General features: G+C 43.1%; 1 protein-coding gene across 2 annotated transcripts in view; it reads right to left on the bottom strand.

Moving 5' to 3' along the window:
• The window catches only part of tmem132e (transmembrane protein 132E), a 233,615-nt gene that overhangs the window by 24,971 nt on the left and 187,206 nt on the right, over positions 1-21,438 (bottom strand). For both annotated transcript variants that reach the window (XM_062988560.1, XM_062988561.1), the window contains exon 3: positions 5,124-5,261. In XM_062988560.1, coding sequence (XP_062844630.1) covers positions 5,124-5,261 — 138 coding nt within the window. The remainder of the gene's footprint in view (positions 1-5,123; positions 5,262-21,438) is intronic.

Raw genomic sequence — 21,438 nt, 5'->3', positions numbered from 1 at the left:
TGCTAATCTAAGGTCCACAGATTAGCATACAACCCATCTGCCTTGTGAATTAGCCATCAGGCTCTTGTTATCACCAGCCGGATTAAGACATAAAGCCGTAACTCGACTTGTTCAGGCACCTTGGCTAAGCGCTACGAGTCGCTGTTGCAGGGGCAGTGAGGTGATACCTCATCCGACCCTCCCTCCAACAGACACGTCCAGCTGTGTCAGCAAAGTGACGGTGGCACGGCTAAAACCAAAGATTTGTCAAATGAGTCATATGGGATTCAATTACAAATAATTGTGCACCCTTCATTTACAAATGATTCAATTACAAATGATTCCCCACCAGGACAGTGGCATGGCTAAAACTCAAACTGGGATTTCAGCGGTGATGTGTGCATCCCTTTTAACACAGTAAAACTGTCAAATGATTCGTGAGTCATATGGGATTCATTTACATTTGTAAATGATTCTGCACCCTTCATTTGCAAATGATTCATTTACCAATGATTCCCCACCAGGACGGTGGCACAAGTGAGACTCAAACCCAGATTTGTGGTGATAGGTGCAGCTTTTTAATAAATGATATGGGATTCATTTATAAATGATTCTGCATTAATGACTCATTACAGAGCAAACGACTCTTTAGTTTGGCATTCATTTTCGAATGGCATTCGGGACGCTTATTATTTCCAACTAAATATAATTATAATCCATTTATAATCTTTTATAATCCGTTTAATACACAGACAAGTACACTACATGGCCAAAAGTATGTGGACACCTAGTTGACTCCTGTTAATAAAGAGTTAAAGTTGTACAGAGAGGATTAAATACACCTCAATTCTCAGACAGTCCCTCATTGTAAAGGAAACATGACTGTGTACATGAAAGAGGCTGATTTACATATTCAGGTGTCTCATCCGCTACCTCGAACTCGAGCTACCTCGCAGTTTGCCTGCGGTGATCGATGGGGCCCAATTAAAAGTGTAACCTCATTCAAATGAGCGCTAACTTCAAACTTTGATTACTTTTCCCTTCGTTTAAACAGAACCCGGCAGGAGTAAAAGAACCTTAAACGGGAATTAATCTCCATCAAACACGCCGGCTCTCCCCGGCGCCGCTTTCTAGGACGCTGCATTTACCAAGTTAGCATTGCGCTAATTAGCCTGTCGCTCAGGATCAATACCCCGAGCGGAACACACACTCGGGAGGCTCGGAAAGAGTCTCGTCAACAATCGGTCATTAAGCCACGCGTGTTTCGGAGAGGAGCTTTAAAAACGCCCTGCAGTTAGACTCATTTTATGGGTTATTAAACTGCAACCCTGGAGAGAAAGTTTGGATTAATAAATCAGAAAGAACAACAACAACAGAATGATCATCCAGGTGCCATAAGTAGCTCTTTTGATGAGATGAGTATCAATAAAAGAACGAGCCGCTTCAGTCTTTGACAAGTCAAGGTGACTTTAAAGCAAGTCTGAAAGATAGCTACGTGGCCAAAGGTAAGTGGACGTCTAATCATAAGCTTGCTGGACAGCCCAATCGTAAACCAAAGGCATCAATACGGAGTCGTTGACCCTCTAACCTCACACCCACACTTCTGCTGCTGTATCAGCCTCCTTGCTCATGCGGTCAAGAGAACTATTTATCTAATGAATCGATTCTATTCGGTAATACAATCACAACAAGGCTTCGCGTCAAGCTCCACAACCCCCAGATGAAGGACCACGCATGGCCGAAAGTATTCGACCCTATTCTAATCCAATAGCATAGCTATTTCAGCTACAGTCCCTGCTTTTTCATGGGGCACTGTAAATCTTTTGACACTGTTATGGACTGTAGACTGAAATCCCAGTATTAATAAATATACACTGTATCTGTATGTAGGGATAAATAATTTATTTACCTTTAAAAATGAAAACATCTTATTTAGGACTGACTGTTTAAACTGGAATATTAATATTTGTGGTTCTTTTGACCATGTTATGGACTGTAGACTGAAATCCCAGTATTTAAAAAGGTATAAGCTGTATCTGTATGCAGGCATACATAATCGAATTACCCCTCAAAAATTGATACGGCTTATTTAGGACTGACTGTTTAAGCTGGTGATGTTGATATTGATATTTGTTGTAGCTGTTAGACATTTCTCTGGAGTTTTGAATCTTTCGACCATGTTATGGACTGTAGACTGAAATCCCAGCATTTCAACGGGTATAAGCTGTATGTAGGGATGAATAATCTAATTACCCCTCAAAAATTGGTATGTCTTATTTAGAACTGACTGTTTAAACTGGTGATATTGATATTTGTTAGGAATCATATAAGTTTCTATGGAGTTTTGACCATCTATCTTTTGACCATGTTATGGACTGTAGACTGAAATCCTAGTATTTAAAAAGGTATAAGCTGTACCTGTATGCAGGCATACATAATCTAATTACCCCTTAAAAATTGATGTCTTATTTAGGACTGACTGTTTAAACTGGTGATATTGATATTTGTTATTTGTTTGTTCTCTGGAGTTTTGAATCTTTTGACTGTTATGGACTGTAGACTGAAATTCTAGTATTTAAAAAAACAAAGGAAAAAGAAAAAGAACCCAAAAACAGAAATAAAAAGGTGACAGAATTACTTGTAAGGCTATAAATAGGCGTAGAATAATGTCATTTCTGCTTATTATTATGATTTTATTCATCTGTAAGTGATTACATTACTAAGACACTAAATAAAGAGGTATTTTACTGCTTATAATGTAAAATCTTACTAACGGCAGCACCAATTACCAAATGTGCAAACGTACAAGGCAGCCAAATCTAAAACATTATCTTAAATATATACCACAATGAAAACTAGGCCCCATATCACTGTTAAATGCACCATCACAAAAGGATCTCCATTAACGGTGTGGCACTAAGCACTATGAGGCAGGATGAAAATAGCTCAGGGATCTTATCATCTTTATTACATTTTAACAGCTCGCATCAGCAAAGGAGCAAAAAAAGCAAGAAAAATTATACATCCATCTACCTGACTGGAAAAGAAATAAAAGACGAGGGAGTTCTAGAAGTCAGGGGGGTTCAGGCCAGGAGAGCAGCACAAAAATGAACACGGCGCAAAGGAAAGAAAAGAAAAGGTTTTGCTTTTGTATGTCGGGGGAAATCTAAATTCAGCCCGAACCACTCAGCTTTACTTTTCACCGATTTGACTTTGGCTGAGGGTAATGCAGAATGGCTTTGTTGTTCGAGCACTTCCCTTTTATTTCTTTGTCCCGAATTGTCCCCGAGCTTTCAGCGCACAGACGTACGAGGCTGAATCCGTACCGACGCTCCCTTTTGAAAAGCGTCCACTTCACATCGTCTGCTGTCCAGAAAGACAAAAAATACACCTAAAAAAGGGACGTGCTAAAGGGAAGAGCCTGAATGCGCATTCATGCAATTAAATCGAATGCGCTCCCCAAACAAAAAACTAAAATCGCAGTGTCGTATTGTTCTACACGACAGGTTGGACGTCTGGACGAAAGTAGAACACAACCTGACAAAACGTTTAAGTCGAGAGTAACAGTGGCTCTAAACTTTTAGTTTCTACTTTTTACCAGGTCTGTTCATTTCAAGCTAAGCTGTGAGGAACCAGTTCCAATCAAGGCAGGGTTACAGCGTCCATGATTGGACTGTAGATAACTGGAAAAAGTAACACGATCAAAAAAGTCCTTGGTTCTGGCTGTGTATACACCGATCAGGCATAACATTAAAACCACCTCCTTGTTTCTACACTCACTGTCCCATTTTATCAGCTCCACTTACCATATAGAAGCACTTTGTAGTTCTACAATTACTGACTGTAGTCCATCTGTTTCTCTACATACTGTTTTAACCTGGACCACCACAGAGCAGGTATTATTTAGGTGGTGGATCATTCTCAGCACTGCAGTGACACTGACATGGTGGTGGTGTGTTAGTGTGTGTTGTGCTGGTATGAGTGGATCAGAGTTTTTAAACTGCTGGATTGAGAATAGTCCACCAACCAAAAATATCCAGCCAACAGCGCCCCGTGGGCAGCATCCTGTGACCACTGATGAAGGTCTAGAAGATGACCGACTCAAACAGCAGCAATAGATGAGCGATCGTCTCTGACTTTACATCTACAAGGTGGACCAACTAGTTAGGATTGGACAGTGAGTGGACACGATATTTAAAAACTCCAGCAGCGCTGCTGTGTCTTATCCACTCATACCAGCACAACACACACTAACACACCACCACCATGTCAGTGTCAGTGCAGTGCTGAGAATGATCCACCACCTAAATAATACCTGCTCTGTGGTGGTCCTGACCATTGAAGAACAACATGAAAGGGGGCTAACAAAGCATGTAGAGAAATAGATGGACTACAGTCAGTAATTGTAGAACTACAAAGTGCTTCTATATGGTAAGTGGAGCTGATAACATAAACAGTGAGTGTAGAAACAAGGAGGTGGTTTTAATGTTATGGCTGATCGGTGTATAAGGTGTTAAGGTGGATCATATTCATTTATTTATTTTTGTATTCTGTGGTTTCTACTTCAATCCAACATGAATGAACCATTATTCGTCCTCGTGCAAACTTCATAGCTGGCACAATGTGCTTAAGCAGGTAGCGTTTCTGCCAGATCAGCCTGCCAAATAATAAATAATGTGCTTTATCACTTTATCACTTTATCCAAAGCTTGGCTCTGGATGGTTGGAAAGCCAGAATTCTGGTTGAAGGTCACTGAGCTTTTTAGTACCATTCCATGTGCCAATGTTTTGTCTACAGAGATTGCAAGGCCTTCTGATCACTTTATGGTCAAATGTTTGTGGACACATTGTTAATAGGACAGGGTTCTGAGAGGTTGATTTCCTGGTGTAGTTCGATTCAGCTTGGTGTTTGTACATGTTAACGGAATGATCTTTGGAACGCAATGTCCAACAAGCTCATAAGGGTGTCTCCATATAAACGCTTTTCCTAAATACATACTGACATACCTTCAAACGGAAGTCACCAATTATAAGAACAGCACAGAATCCTATGGAGAAAATGTAAAGCCTAAAGCACAGCAAATAAAAACAGCTATAGAAATGGTGGTAAATCTGTAGAACAACAACTAGGGTTTGATTTCTTACCCAGGAACCTCTTTGATTTTGCTGACTTCCACCGTGGCGATGGAGTGCTTGGCTCCGGACTGCACTTCCCATTCCACCTTCCACTGAGCGCTCTTTGACTTGGTGCTGAGCAGATTCACTCCTTTTTTAGCTTTCACCCTGAAATAATGAGAAAAAACAGGATTAAAAAAAATATATATATTAATAATAATAATAATGATAATATAAAAATATATATATATATATAATAATAATAATATTAATAATATTAATATTAATAATATTAATAATAATCTAATGGTGATGGAATGCCATGAATGTCATAAATACATATACACGTGTACTATCCAATGAAATTCTTTTTCCGTATATCCCAGAAACTGGAGTCAGAGCGCAGGGTCAACCATCATAGGGCACCCCCGAAGCCGAGAGCCGACGTTAATCAAGCCACAGGTTAAGAATCCCGATCTCAATGAATGCCAACATAAAGCGAATATCAAGTAATCACTCATGACCCTGTTGAACCAAAATAACACTGGATCTTGAACTGGTTCTGTAAAGGCTTCTGTTCAGGAACCGTGGTGCTATTTAGAGAACTGCACCCCTTTCGACCAGAATAACTCTGGATCTTGATCTGGTTCCATTCAGACTTCTTAGAACCTTGGTGCTATTTAGAGAACCGACCCACGTTTGCTCCGTTTTTTTATTGGAATTAACCTGCTATTGTTTGGTTCCAACCGGGAGCAAATGTTCCCGATTAGGAACCTCTATTTGGTTTTGGTGAAAATGTGCCAAACGATTCAAAATGACATTGGCGAACTGGAATGGAACCAGCTCTATGTTGGTTAATAAGGGCTTTCAATGGAGCCCCATCTAGACTGGTTTACTTGGAGCAGTACTGGGCAAACTACGACCCCTCCGGCCCGTCATTGTTCTACAATACCCTGCATTTCATTTGAGTCCACTATTATATTAGTTCATCTCCCCATCTGCCACTGGCCTGGCCTGTATGTCAAATTCTAAAACCCCTTGTGGTATATCTATACCAGTTAATAATTCCACCCGCCCAACAAATACCAATAAGATGGTCTGCATAAGGGATTAAAAATCATCACGGTTTGGGTGGGCGTGATTCATTTCTCCAGCGCAAATTAATAAGGCGGGAATGTGCTCCTAATTTCTGACACACTGCTTGACTTAACAATGGAAGGTCCCGAAGCTGATTAATAAACAAATGGAAATTATTATAAGCAAACCGGGACGGTCTAGCACACACACACATTCACAAATACTCCGAGTGAAAAGGCGGCTTAACCACTGTGAGGATCTAAACCCTGGCAACCCTTTCCCACCACATTCGGAATAAACCCCAGCACCACCATCTTTCTGACGGCGCTAAAACAAACAAACCACACGAGAATAAAAGGCGAGTGGAGTGTCTCTGCGAGGACTCGGCGATTATTTATTCATGTCACGGAGTCGCGCTGCCGAGGCAGGCCTTCATTAAGCACTGCAGAGAGGAGACTTGACTACCAAACAGGAAACGCTGTTCTAAGACTATTGGCGGAAACCTTGGCGTTTAATTAGAAGCGCAGAACATATGGGGTCCAGGATCACACGCAGCATTTGCTATACAAATCTCACACGGATGCTGTTTTTACCCCTGATAATAAATGTGAGGTTATTATTGTACAGATCTTGATTCTGTGATGCCTGAGGATGATCTAAACTGCTGTTATGTGTATACACTGATCAGCCATAACATTAAAACCAACTCCTTGTTTCTACACTCACTGTCCATTTTATCAGCTCCACTTTGTAGTTCTACAATTACTGACTGTAGTCCATCTGTTTCTTTACATACTTTTTTAGCCTGCTTTCACAGGACCACCACAGATCAGGTATTATTTAGGTGCTGGATCATTCTCAGCACTGCAGTGACACTGACATGGTGGTGGTGTGTTAGTGTGTGTTGAGTGCTGGAGTTTTTAGATAACGTGTCCACTCACTGTCCACTCTATTAGACACTCCTACCTAGTTGGTCCACCTTGTAGATGTAAAGTCAGAGACGGTCGCTCATCTATCGCTGCTGTTTGAGTCGGTCATCGTCTAGACCTTCAGATCATCAGTGGTCACAGGACGCTGCCCACGGGGCGCTGTTGGCTGGATATTTTTGGTTGGCGGACTATTCTCAGTCCAGCAGTGACAGTGAGGTGTTTAAAAAGTCCCTCAGCGCTGCTGTGTCTGATCCACTCATACCAGCACAACACACACTAACACACCACCACCATGTCAGTGTCACTGCAGTGCTGAGAATCATCCACCACCTAAATAATACCTGCTCTGTGGTGGTCCTGTGGGGGTCCTGACCATTGAAGAACAGAGTGAAAGGGGGCTAACAAAGCATGCAGAGAAACAGATGGACTACAGTCAGTAATTGTAGAACTACAAAGTGTTCCTATATGGTAAGTGGAGCTGATAAATTGGACAATGTGTGTAGAAACAAGGAGGTGGTTTTAATGTTATGGCTGATCGGTGTATGTATATATCTAACTCTAGAAAAAGTTGGGACTAAGTAAAATGCGAGTGATTTGTTTACTGGCATTTGATTGAGAATTTCACCATCTACAGTCCATAACATTGGTAAAAGATTCCAGAGAAGTCTAGAGAAATTTTTGTGTAAAAGGCGAAGCTAAAGAGTAAAATTAAACCCTGTGATCCTTGTTCCCCTGGGCCAGTTGAAGTCTAGTGGTTAAGGTACTGGACTAGTAATCAAAAGTTCTCTGGTTCAAGCCCCAACACTTGCCAGCCAGGTTGTCACTGTTGAGCCCTTGAGCAAAGCACTTAACCCTCTGTGAATAGTTGCTTCCCCTACTATACACAGTAAAAGTTGCATTCAGGCCCTTGCTCTAAGTTCAAGCAAAAGAGAACAGACAACCCGAAACGGGGTCAGGTCTGAAAGGGTTAAAGCGGCGTCAAAAAGGCGAAGCGGCACCTGAACGCGTCCGCCACACCGAATCAGGCTCGCAGTTTTTTTCCTTCGCGCTTTCGGTGACGGATCAGAGACTGCTATCTGTGCAATCAGCTCGGGTTGCCTGATATTAATCTGGCTTATCAGTATGAGTAAACAGCTCTGAGATCTCCCAGCAGCAGCAGGACGGTGCAGCGAGAGAGGTCGAGAGACATAGATAAACAGTGGGAGAGAGAGAGAGTGTTTGGGAGATTAGATCCTGGTGAATATCAGTGTGTGGATCTACAGATACTGTTACCTCATATCTGATGGGGGGGGGAAACTGGTTTTTTTTTGGCTGCTCTCGTATTTGGGGGTTGCCAAAGCGGATCTGGCACAGTTTTATCCCGGATACCCTTTCTATCTGTGCTTGGGACGGGCATTGAAAATTACATTTTCAGCATTTAGCAGACGCCTTTATCCAAAGCGACTTACATATTACTGTTACAGTATACAGTCTGAGCAACAGTGGGTTAAGGGCCTTGCTCAAGGGCCCAACATCAGCAACCTAACAGTGGTGGGGCTTGAACCAGCAACCTTTGGATTACTAGACCTGTGCCCTAACCACTAGGCTACAGCTTGCCCTTGCACAGCTTGCACAAGTGTGGCTTCCCGTTTCAGCCACTCCACCTCAGACACTCCACCTAGCCAATCAAGTCCATCCAGACCCCCAGCTGGCTGATAGCACCACCCATTAACAGTCAAAGAGCCAATCACTCGGCCCCACACTTTCACCATGCAAAGGATCCTGGGAAATACACCCTACATCTCATAGATAGTGACCGGAAAGGTTTGAACCCAGGTCTCTAGAACCTTGCTGCAACACTGTGCTACTTGATGTTTGATCCCTTCCGCCATCCACTGTCTGTTAGGAATTGTCCATGTTTGTTTCTTCAGAGTACTCTGTCCTTTCACCTCACTAAAACATGCCAGTAGGTGAAATAACTGCTCTAAAGTGCTTCTCAGAGTAAGTCATTGAATAATGCCCTGACACCCTGACCTATGTGGGCTCTGGAATAACTGTGAAATATGGTGGTGCTAGCATCAGCATCATATTATGGGGATGATTTTCAGCAACAGGGATTTGCGCCAATCTGGCAACATGATCCCAGTCGAATCCCCGCCCCCTTGGAAAACCTGTAGGGGGTGTAGTACGGGTATGTGGGATGGAGTGGGAACAGGCTTTAGGTTTACATTTGAATGGGGTCAAGGTGTAGTAAGGGTATGTGGGGATGCAGTTAAATGTATGTTAAATGGGACCAGGATGAGATTGGGGGGCAGAAATGGGGTACAGACAGGCTTTAAGACTCTACTGGGATGGGATGGGGTGGGGGGTGTAGTAAGGGTATGTAAGGATGCAATTAAGCGTACGTGGAAACCTGTAGATTTCTTTACCCCACCACTCTCTCACTAACCTGGTGGAACTTGGCATTCTCTCAGAAAGGAGAACCAGGGGTCGAATACTTTTCAATGTGCCGGCTTCTCTTTTTAGAAATCATTAACCGTAGCTAAAGGTCACGCGAACTCGCGAGCGGGAAAAAAAAAAACATTTAAAAAACGCTCAAAGAGAGCAACCTTTATGCAGGATTAACCCCGAATGGGCTCTTACAGGTTCACCTTCGTTCCGTTTCGAGCGTTCCTTCCAGCTGCACCTAGCTGATAATAAAAACAGCCTCCCCCCGCCGCGCGGCTTTGAGGAGCCTAGCGTGACCGAGAGCGGCGGCTCCAGCCAGATGTTTAACCGAGCGCTGCGGGGTGGCCTTATCTTCCGTTCCCCTGGCCTTCTGACGAAATGAAAATCTCCAGATCACCGTCCCCTCACCACGTACGACTAGCGGATTATCATCATTCATTATTATTTTCTGCCTTTAAAACTTGTGTCTATAGAATAACCTTAATACCGTCGTATGTTTTAATATATCAGTACGTTTTGTTTGTCCCTTCATCAAATGGACTGATGACGTCACACTGTTTGTACCATACCATAGAGAATAACCTCTCGCATCCCATGAATTAATCTGAAATGGGAAATGCATTTTCAGCCTGCAGTCTACTCTAAAAATGCTTTTATTGATGGTTTTAGGGAAAAATAGTACACAGCCAATCATGATTGTTCCCCTTTAAAGACAGTGCAGACCCTATACTGAATACATTAGTACATCCATTTATTATTAACTCATTGCTGTAATGGTACAACCTACTGTAAATAAGATTGCATGTTTGTGAAAATAATGGCTAAATTATATTCATAAGAGACATACATATTGTCGTTTAGTTTGGATGTAAGGGGACAGGTTGGGTGTCAGAGGAAGGGGTGAATATAGGGTTTACCTATGTAGGGGTGAGGTCCGGGTGCAGTTAGTGTACACTGAGATGAGATGGAAATGAAATGAGGGTATATGGGATGGGGTGGGAAAGGGTTTTACATTTATCGTGAGATGGGCCGAAGATGCAGCTATAAGTATCTGACATGGGGCTGTGGATAGGGTTTAGGTTTACATTGGGGTGGGTTGGGATGCGGTTAGGATATACAAGGACGGGGTTTTGCTAGGCTTTAGGTTTACATTGGGGGTGAAGATAGGGTTTGTCTGTGCAGGGATGAGATCAGGGTGCAGCTGGGGATGCAGTTAGGGTATGTTGGAAAGGGTGGGGATGCAGTTGGGGCATGTGGGATGGGGTGGGGATGTTAGGGTTAATGGGATGGGGTGTGGAAGGGTTTTACATTGACCATAAGATGGGCCGAAGGTGCGGCTATAAGTATCTGACTTGGGGCTGAGGATAGAGTTCAGGTTTACATTGGGGTGGGTTGGGATGCGGTTAGGATAAACAAGGGTTGGGTTAGGCTTTAGGTTTACACTAGGATGGGGGTGGTAGGCTTTAGGTTTACATTGGGGTGGGGATCTAGTAGGGTATGTAGGATGAGGTGGGGATGCAGTTAGAGTGTATGGAATAGGATTGGAATGCAGTTGGGGACACGGTAGTGGGGCGGGGATGGTCTAGGTTTACACAGGGATGGGGTGGGAATGTAATAGTATATGGGATGCAGTTAGAGTACATGGAACAGGACTGGGGTGCGGTTGGGGTAAAGTAATGGGGGTGATGGGCTTTAGGTTTATACAGGGATGGGGTGGGGATGTTGTAAGGGTGTATGGGATGGGGTTGGGATGGTCTTTAGGTTTATACTGGGCTAGAGTGGGGATCTGGAATGAGCTTTTGGTTCACACTGGGGGTTAGGGTATGTGGGGATGCAGTTAGAGTACATGGAACAGGACCGGGATGCAGTTGTGGATGCAGTAATGGGGTGAGAATGGGTTTTAGGTTTACACTGGGATGGAATGGGGGTGTAGTAAGGGTATGTGGTATGGAGTGGGAACAGGCTTTAGGTTTACACTGGGATGGGGTGGGGTGTAGTAAGGGTATGTGGTATGGAGTGGGAACAGGCTTTAGGTTTACACTGGGATGGAATGGGGGTGTAGTAAGGGTATGTGGGATGGAGTGGGAACAGGCTTTAGGTTTACACTGGGATGGAATGGGGGTGTAGTAAGGGTATGTGGTATGGAGTGGGAACAGGCTTTAGGTTTACACTGGGATGGAATGGGGGTGTAGTAAGGGTATGTGGTATGGAGTGGGAACAGGCTTTAGGTTTACACTGGGATGGAATGGGGGTGTAGTAAGGGTATGTGGTATGGAGTGGGAACAGGCTTTAGGTTTACACTGGGATGGGGTGGGGTGTAGTAAGGGTATGTGGTATGGAGTGGGAACAGGCTTTAGGTTTACACTGGGATGGAATGGGGGTGTAGTAAGGGTATGTGGGATGGAGTGGGAACAGGCTTTAGGTTTACACTGGGATGGAATGGGGGTGTAGTAAGGGTATGTGGTATGGAGTGGGAACAGGCTTTAGGTTTACACTGGGATGGAATGGGGGTGTAGTAAGGGTATGTGGTATGGAGTGGGAACAGGCTTTAGGTTTACACTGGGATGGAATGGGGGTGTAGTAAGGGTATTTGGTATGGAGTGGGAACAGGCTTTAGGTTTACACTGGGATGGGGTGGGGTGTAGTAAGGGTATGTGGTATGGAGTGGGAACAGGCTTTAGGTTTACACTGGGATGGAATGGGGGTGTAGTAAGGGTATGTGGGATGGAGTGGGAACAGGCTTTAGGTTTACACTGGGATGGAATGGGGGTGTAGTAAGGGTATGTGGGATGGAGTGGGAACAGGCTTTAGGTTTACACTGGGATGGAATGGGGGTGTAGTAAGGGTATTTGGTATGGAGTGGGAACAGGCTTTAGGTTTACACTGGGATGGGGTGGGGATGTAGTAAGGGTATGTGGTATGGAGTGGGAACAGGCTTTAGGTTTACACTGGGATGGGATGGGGGTGTAGTAAGGGTATTTGGTATGGAGTGGGAACAGGCTTTAGGTTTACACTGGGATGGAATGGGGGTGTAGTAAGGGTATGTGGTATGGAGTGGGAACAGGCTTTAGGTTTACACTGGGATGGGATGGGGGTGTAGTAAGGGTATTTGGTATGGAGTGGGAACAGGCTTTAGGTTTACACTGGGATGGGATGTGGGTGTAGTAAGGGTATTTGGTATGGAGTGGGAACAGGCTTTAGGTTTACACTGGGATGGGATGTGGGTGTAGTAAGGGTATGTGGGATGGAGTGGGAACAGGACACGAGTCGGTCCTGATGCTGCAGCCTCGTGCAGCTGATTTCGACTCAGCACTCTGGAAGGAAGACGGCAGAGAAAAAGTTAGCGCTGATGGATAACTCAGGCCTTCTGTGGCAGTCCCCGAAGCGGTCCGTTACTGGAGAAATGATGGCTGTGAAAACCGGTGGGAAAAATGGAGAGGGGCAAAAGTCGTAAATAAGCAGGAAGAGGAACGTAGGAACGTCAGCGGGAGCGTCTCCGGGGCATTGCAGCTATTGCTCAGGATCTATGCATCCTTGTCACTTTTGTTTTCTCTCCTCTGCCGACCTGTAAACCCCGTGTCATCCATTAGTATCTGGAGAAGTGAGGCGCTCACGGGGAACTTGTGCGCTGCGGTCAAAACAAACATTCCCTTCGCGGCTCGCTTACGTACGGCGGCGTTATTTAATGCTGGGTGAGGAATGATGGCGGCGCTGTTTGACCTCTATGTGCCTTATTGATGTAGAAAACAATTATTAGATCTGGCGTACCCTGCCTTATGCGAATATATACTGTTCTGCGTCCAATCCTGCATTGCAGGGGATGAGTAGCTCGGCGGTTTAGGTACTGGACTAGTACTTGGAAGGTCATCGGTTCAAGGCCGACCAATTCCAGGTTAGAAGCACTCAACTGCTGGACTGTATTTGGTGGTAAGCACGTTGACATTTAACAGCTGATTCCAGATCCAGTAATGCAGGGTAGGGATAGTGTTTTAGGTACTAAAATAGTTCTCAGAAGGTCATTGGTTCAAGCCCCACCAATGCCAGGTTACCACCTATGGACCCTCTTATCACTCAACTGCTTAGATTGTATTTGGCGGCATGTGGTCCTAAGCATGTTAACATATTATAACAGATTCCAGGCCCAGTAATGTCTGGTAGTGGTAGTTTGGTGGTTCAGATTCTAGACTGGGTTTCGAAAGGTCATTGGTTTAAGCCCCACAAATACAAGACTATCACTGTTGGACCCTCATGCAAGTTTCTTAGCACTCAAATGGCCTGGATTGTATTTGATTTCAACAACATAGATCCAATAATGAATACTGGACTAGTATTCGGAAGGTCATTGGTTCAAGCCCCACCAATGCCAAATTACCACCTTTGGATCCTTGTGCAAGTCTCTATGCAATTAAATGCATACCACACACCCATCCCTTTTGTGGCCATAATAGCCCCCAATGTTGAAAGGCTTTCTAGAACAATATGGGAATTTTTCGAATACCCAACTGTTGCCCCAAACTTGGAGGCATATCATGGATTTTATATACACAGATGAGCCAAAACATTAAAACCACCTGCCCAAATTGCAGCAGGTGTTTGTAGCAGGTCCTTCAAAGGTCCTGTAGGTTGCAATCCTATGTCTGGACCTTCTTCCTTTGCTCGAGTGTCCAGTTCTAATGCTTGTATGCCCATTGTAGCCCATCTGGGTTGTGGTACACATCACATGTAAAATATCAGAGTATTTTCATGCTCGCAGCATAGTCCACCCTTAAAGAATGTAATTCTAAATATCACATAATGCCCGGGTACATTATTTACGTCTCCGACACGTCGCGCTGCCCTTTATAGAAGGGTACAAATGATATCTTTATTGAACAGAAGACAAATCATCCAGTTTGTCTGTCATTTTAATTGCTATTTTATGTTTACTTCATTACGGGCTCATTTCAGTTCATTTTTCGAGAGGTTGAAAGAAACAAGCGATGGTTCTTTCTCACGGACATGTTTGTGGCTGACTTGATAAAGAGGGATCGGAGACGCTTTTATTTTCTTTTGATGCTTCCCATTAATGGAACCAATTAAAAATGCATAAAACTGCAGTACATGTATCGATGGGTGCATTTAAAAATGTATTAGATGCTCATATTGTTCAGTGCTGAGCAAGCTAAACGTAATGACTTGGCCTAAATATTAAAACTACTGTCAAGCAAACTGGGAAAGTCACTATTGCAGGGGTAATACTGTTATTACACCAAGGGCGTAATCAAGATATATATTGGAATGGGGGGCACGTCTCAAAATGTTTCCCCTAGTGTACAGATTTAAAATGATTAATAAACAGATTCAGCTCATAAGCTTTGTGTAATGTTAGGACCCCCCTAAGTTCAAGTCACAATAATAGACATGCACAGTCTATTTACTGTTGAACATAATGAACAAAGGGGAACAGTTACATTTATTTAATTTATTTAAAAAGCAACAAATGCTTTTGGAAGACCAAGGAAATGCCCTCAAAAATACCTGACCAATGACGTTCCTAATGCTGTATCACACACAGACAGAAATTGACTCCAAGAACCGATGGGGCAGCATAAACTATAAGGTACAAACTTCCTCCTCTTATTTGGCACAGTGATGTCACTGACCCAGGTTTCTTTGGATCATCTAATGCAAGTCTAGTCTTGTGTTCTATAAAAAAACAAAATGACTGTATGATTCACAGTCCAGAGTGGAAAAAAGCAAATACAACCAAGCGAACATCTGCAAAATAAAAAATAATAATATTTAAAGATCTTAAAGCAAGCCAAGCTTTCTTGCAGTTAGATTATGGATGTCAGTATCGGATCAGGATTGGTTTTCGTCCCAAATTGCCAAGCTCTGTTATTGGCATGAGTATGTTACTATTTTAAAGAACCCTAGAGGAAGAATTGTAAAGAGTCTCTAAAGTCTGTAAACCAATATTTAAAATTCAAATGTCAATTACTTACAATTCAAGTCATTTCGCCGAGCCTCTACATTACAGATTTCTTTATTTACGCCGTATGTGTGCAGATTACAAATGAAACGAATAAATTACCAATAATTATATATTATATGGGCAAAAGTATGTGGACACGCTTTCTAATTGAATTAAGTACAACTTTTATGGAAGGTCGGTCCTCGGGATACAAAGCAATGTCCATTAAGACACGATTTGAGGAGTTTAGTGAGGAGGAATTTCAGTGGCCTCGATAGATTTTGTATAAAATGGGCCGTCGATTATGAGCTATGTGGATACACAAATGCTTTTTTGATTGAATGGGTGCAAGTTCTCGAAGAAACCCTCCAAAACCGAGAATGGAAATCTACCTTCAGAGTGGAGGTCAAATTTTAATAATGATGTTCGTTGTTTCGAAATGGTTTTAAATATTTAAAAAAATTATGATCACACGCCTACGTACTTTTGGCCAAACTGTGTAACGTCTGAGTGAATCCAGAATCCTGCAGTCGTTATTGATCAGAAATAAGAGTGGACACAAAGGAGAAGAACAATCAGCACCTTCAGTAATCATTAATGCGAAACAAAGAAACTCAAAACCAGCAGACTGAGCAGAATGAGCACACACAGCACCACCCATCAAAGTTTGATGCAAGACAAAGACAAAAAAAAAAATCATTTCAGAGGTGTGGAGGATTGGTTAAAACAAACTGAACACAGGATGCAATCATATAAGTCTGAAACGCTAGCAAAATACCAAGAATACTGCTTGTTCTGGTTGGGATTCAGCTTGGACTGTATGGAAATGTATGCAAGAAAAGATCAAAGCGATGACAAATGTGCCAGAAAAGGCAAATGTGGGTGTCGAGGTCTTATGTAAAGAGTGTTCACAGGATCCTCCGGGTTAGCATGAGCCACATAAGACGCACTATTAGCCAATCTAAACGTTTAACCTGTTGGATTGCTGCACCTACTACACCTTATATTACCATGTGAGTGTCATCGCAGTGCTGAGAATGGTGACCACTTAAACATCATCTAGTCAGGTGAGGGTTGAATGGGTACGGGGGGAAAAAACCAACAGATGGGCTTACAGTCTGTAATTGTATACCCACAAAATGATCTAATCTGTAGAGTAAATTTAGCTTGTACGTAGCAGATAGGTGTTCCTAATGAAATGCTTGTTGAGTGTGTTAGTTGTAGTTAGCAGGGATCAAAGGACATGGGCATTTAATATCGGGCTTTGAGTTTTTTTTAAGCGCTTTACTAATGTTATGGACTGTAGATGGTGAAATTTCCACATTCTTGAAATCTTCCGGTTAGAAACGATGTTCTTGTGTTGTAACTTGTCTCCAAAGTGGCTAATCGACACATCCTGGCTAGTAAACGACTGAGCCTTAGCTAAAGAGCCAGGTTGGAACCGCGACACTGTGTGTGTATGCTCTGTATTGAAGGTGTAATAAGGGTAAGCTGCCAGCAGGGGGCATGTTGCTCCAGATACTGATCTCTGTTCAGGTCAGATGTTCAGACGTTCTGGCAGCCTAGTGCAGTGTTTCCCAACCACTGTGCCGCGGCACATAAGTGTGCCGTGAGAAATCATCAGGTGTGCCATGGAAGATTATCCAATTTGGTACTCTAAGCGAGCGGCGTGTAGTGACAGGCACAACAATTAAATTCTCTTCCACTAGAGGGCAGTACAACAATACTTTTTGTGACGTTTTTTTTGGTGGTGTGCCTTGTGATTTTTCTTATGTGAAATATGTGCCGTGGGTCAAAAAGGTTGGGAAACACTGGCCTAGTGAATACTGGTCAATCCTTCCATCCAAATGTTAATATATTTTAGGTATGCTAGCTATGCTTCCAATCTAGCAGAACAGTTTAGGGAAGGCCCTTTCCTGTTCCTCTTGAGTTTTTTTTCTTAAAGCGTTTTACTGTTAGTTATGGACTGTAGATGGTGAAATTTCCATATTTTTGAAATCTTCCGGTTAGAAACGATGTTCTTGTGTTGTAACTTGTCTCCAAAGTGGCTAATCGACACATCCTGAGTGTTTTGTTGACGTTTCTTTTATATTCGCTCATTATTGCATCACATTTCCAGTCATGTTGTACCAGCTTTACAGAACTAATGTTATAAACATGAACCACGATGGTAATGAATTTTCCCCCTTTATGTTTTATTTATAATAACATCTGTGCACACGCACATCTGCTATCAATCTGAGAGGGGATTTGTGTAAGTCTGCTACCATTAATATTCTTTATCTTGCATTTAACTGAGATAAAATGATCCGTCAGGAGGTTTGAACCTCGTTTACAATCGCTTTGCTCTAAAATCTGCAGAATTTAGTTTAATGGGACTTCCGTGACTAAGTAGTGATCAGAACACGAGAAAACATTTAGAAGAATTAAAATGTAAACGACAGTTCATCTGGATGCTAAGCGACACGCTAATGCGCCGCGTCAGTCGTGCCCAGACGAACCGCTGAGCGCTCCATGATTCGTAATCGGCAGCAAAGACCCGGTGTCACAATCGGATTGGGCGTCGGACTTGATCTAGTGTCGAATTAGCGTGTTCGGGATGCCTGGCACGCTGGGAGTGATTCGATGGCGGGGTGGAAATCACAGCAGGGGGGCTGAGCGTCGGCATTAAATACCAGGAAAGCTGCCATTGTTATGCGGCACTCCAGAGCCACTTTTCATTAACGCCGGCGCTCGCCCTGGCGCTCTTGTTTTCCTCGGCGGATTTTTGGACTGCGGGGGACGCGGAGACGGAGGCCGCGTATTAATCGGAGGCGAAGATAAATGTCGTGTCAGGCACTCGTGAAGAGCGAGCGAATATGAGATTCTACCCGGCTTTGAATGGATGTCGGAAAAGTTAGGAGGGAGCCCGCGGCGTGTAAGAGCGACGAGTGAGCGTGATATATAGCAAAAGAGAGCGTGAGAATGCAGAAGAGAGAGTGATGGACAGACAGAGAGAAGTCGAGAAGCGAAAGGACGAGACGAGAGAGTAAATAAGACGGAGAGAACACACACGACGTACATGCGCACGCACACACAATCACCATTTGTTCATCATGTTCTTTAAGAATCTCTCCTCATAGTGGCGTTGATGGAAATGAGGTGGTGTTGAGGTTGGCACGGCGGTTTCCCTCGGTAACCTTTTAATCGAACGCCTTCCTCTTTAATGCACCATCCAGCTGTTCGATCTGACCAGCGCCAGGCTTTTCCAGCTGCTCACTGTGTGTATATGCTCTGTATTGAAGGTGTAATGAGGGTAAGCCGCCAGCAGGGGGCTTGTTGCTCCGGATACTGATCTCTGTTCAGGTCAGATGTTCAGATGTTCTGGCAGCCTGGTGAATACTGGTTAGTCCTTCCATCCAGATGTTAATGTACTCGCCAGGTACCACACACACACGATAGAGAACTACGCTAGGTACGCTTCCAACTTAGCAGAACAGTTTAGGGAAGGCTCGTTCCTATTCCAGCAAGACATAAAGAAAAGCCCCACTGAGGCTTTGTTGACCATCAGTGCCCAGCCATTGAAATACTGTCATGTTTTGACTGAATGAGCACAAATTCCCACAGACATAGTCTTGTGAGAAGCCTTCTCAGAACAGTGGCTGTTGCTCATGGTCAGGTGTCTAAATACTTTTGACTGTACACTATATCTCAAATGTCAAGTGGACACACGACCGAAGAGGAACTTTGGCAGCAAGGCACTCAGGTGGCACAGTGGTACGGTACGCTAGCTCTGAGCTCCGGGGATCCAGGGGTTTGAATCTCGGCGGTGTTATCTGCTAGCCGATAGACGATAAGAGAACAGGACAGGAGCAGCGAGCCAAAAAGAACAAAGTCCAACAAAAATAAAGAAAAGGATAAAACAGACAGGCCGATCGGGACCGGCAGCGCTACGCCGTCCGCCCCCCCGACGATCCGGGCAGCTCTGAACAGCCAGGCAGCGGTGGTGTGATGAACTGGCGTGTTTGTGGGCATGCATGCATGATTAACAGGTTAGCGCTGAAGCTCGCCATCAAAGCCGCTGCTAGACCGAGCACTCTCAAGCAGAACGCCGCCTCCGAATACGCCGCGGTACGCGCTCGCCCGGAGACTTCATCAGTGGGCGTTACGGACTGACGGGTTCTCAGCAGATTTTCTATTTTTGCTTGGAAGAGTCGAACGACGTGAACGAGTGTGTACAGAGACGTTTGCTGTGGTGACTGGGGTGGAAAAGTGACATACAGACAAATGATGAGTGGAAAAATACTAAATTAGCAAACGTTTGTGCAAAGTTGCAAAATGCAAAATTAGAAAAGTTTAGTGCTACACAAACAACACAGATACAAAATTAGCAAAGTTTAGTGCTATAATACCAACACAGATACAAAATTAGCAAAGTTTAGTGCTACAAAAACCACAAAGATACAAAATTAGCAAAGTTTAGTGCTATAATACCAACACATACAAAATTAGCAAACTATTCTGCTACAAAAACCACAAACATACAAAATTAGCAAAGTTTAGTGCTATAATACCAACACAGATATAAAATTAGCAAACTATTGTGCTACAGAACCAACACAGATACAAAACTAGCAAAGTTTAATGCTATAATATCAACAAAAATACTAAATTAGCAAACAATTGTGTTGGAACAACTACACAGATACAAAATTAGCAAAGTTTAGTGCTATAGAACCAACACAAACAACAAAACTAGCTAAATTTGTGCTACAAAAACAACACAGATACAAAATTAGCAAACTTGTGTGCAAAATTAGCAAACTGTTCTGCTACAAAACAACACGGATACAAAATTAGCAAAGTTTAGTGCTATAATACCAACACAGATACAAAATTAGCAAAGTTTAGTGCTATAATACCAACACAGATACAAAATTAGCAAAGTTTAGTGCTACATAAACAACAAATTAGAAAATTAGCAAAGTTTAGTGCTATAATACCAACACAGATACAAAATTAGCAAACTTTTATGCTACATAAACAACAAATTAGAAAATTAGCAAACTCTTGTGCTGCAGAACCACCACAAATACAAAATTAGCAAACTGTTCGGCTACAAAAACTGCACAGATACTGACACTTCTGCTTTTAAAAGAAAATTAGCACTAACAGCACCGTGCTAACTGCACTCGTTTGACGTACTATTTAGCATTCTAACTCTGTGTGGTTTGAAACGCAGCCAGAATGATGGACGCTCTTGTCGTTTTAATCACTCTGACCACCTGCTGTTTATCGGTTGCTAGCGTTTTCATTATACTCTGACTGAACTGACCCGGTTCTACCACAAACACATGATGGACGATTATAAAAAACACTCTGAACCGAGTCCGAGAGATTCCGAGAGGACAGACGGCAGCATGAAGACGGTTTTTAAGAACGAATCATTGGGACCTAAACCAAAAAGCACCGGTGTAAAAGCTATCAATATGTAGATGAGCGCATTTAAACGCTGTCACGTCAAACATGCGCCACTGCAACTTCTCCTGTGATGCCGTTTTTATTATCTAATCGCCTCGTCCATCAAACTGAGAACACGACGAGCGAACTCGGATCCAGAAACGATTACAGCGAGAGAGCGACCGGCCCGGAGTCACCGCACTTCAATCTGTTTCTGATGCTGCGTTTAATGGCTGTCGAAATCACGAAGGAAATGTGGCTCAAAATGAGTCTTAAATTAAACGTCATTATGTGGAATTAAATCAGACGCGTGACTTTATTACTAGATGCTTCAGTATCAGGATCAACCCAAAGTTTACTCGGGTTTAAACAGTAAGGATTTAAGGCTAATTTTGTATCTGTGTAGGTATTATAGCACAAAACTTTGCTAATTTTGTATGTGTTGATGGTAATGATAGTTATGATACTAATATAACAATAATATGATAAATAATATTATAATAATATTAATACTGTAATA

Source organism: Trichomycterus rosablanca, chromosome 26, assembly GCF_030014385.1.
Source record: "Trichomycterus rosablanca isolate fTriRos1 chromosome 26, fTriRos1.hap1, whole genome shotgun sequence".
Lineage (NCBI taxonomy): Eukaryota > Metazoa > Chordata > Actinopteri > Siluriformes > Trichomycteridae > Trichomycterus > Trichomycterus rosablanca.
The sequence above is the reverse complement of the archived record's forward strand: the minus strand, read 5'-3'. Positions and strand labels throughout refer to the sequence as shown.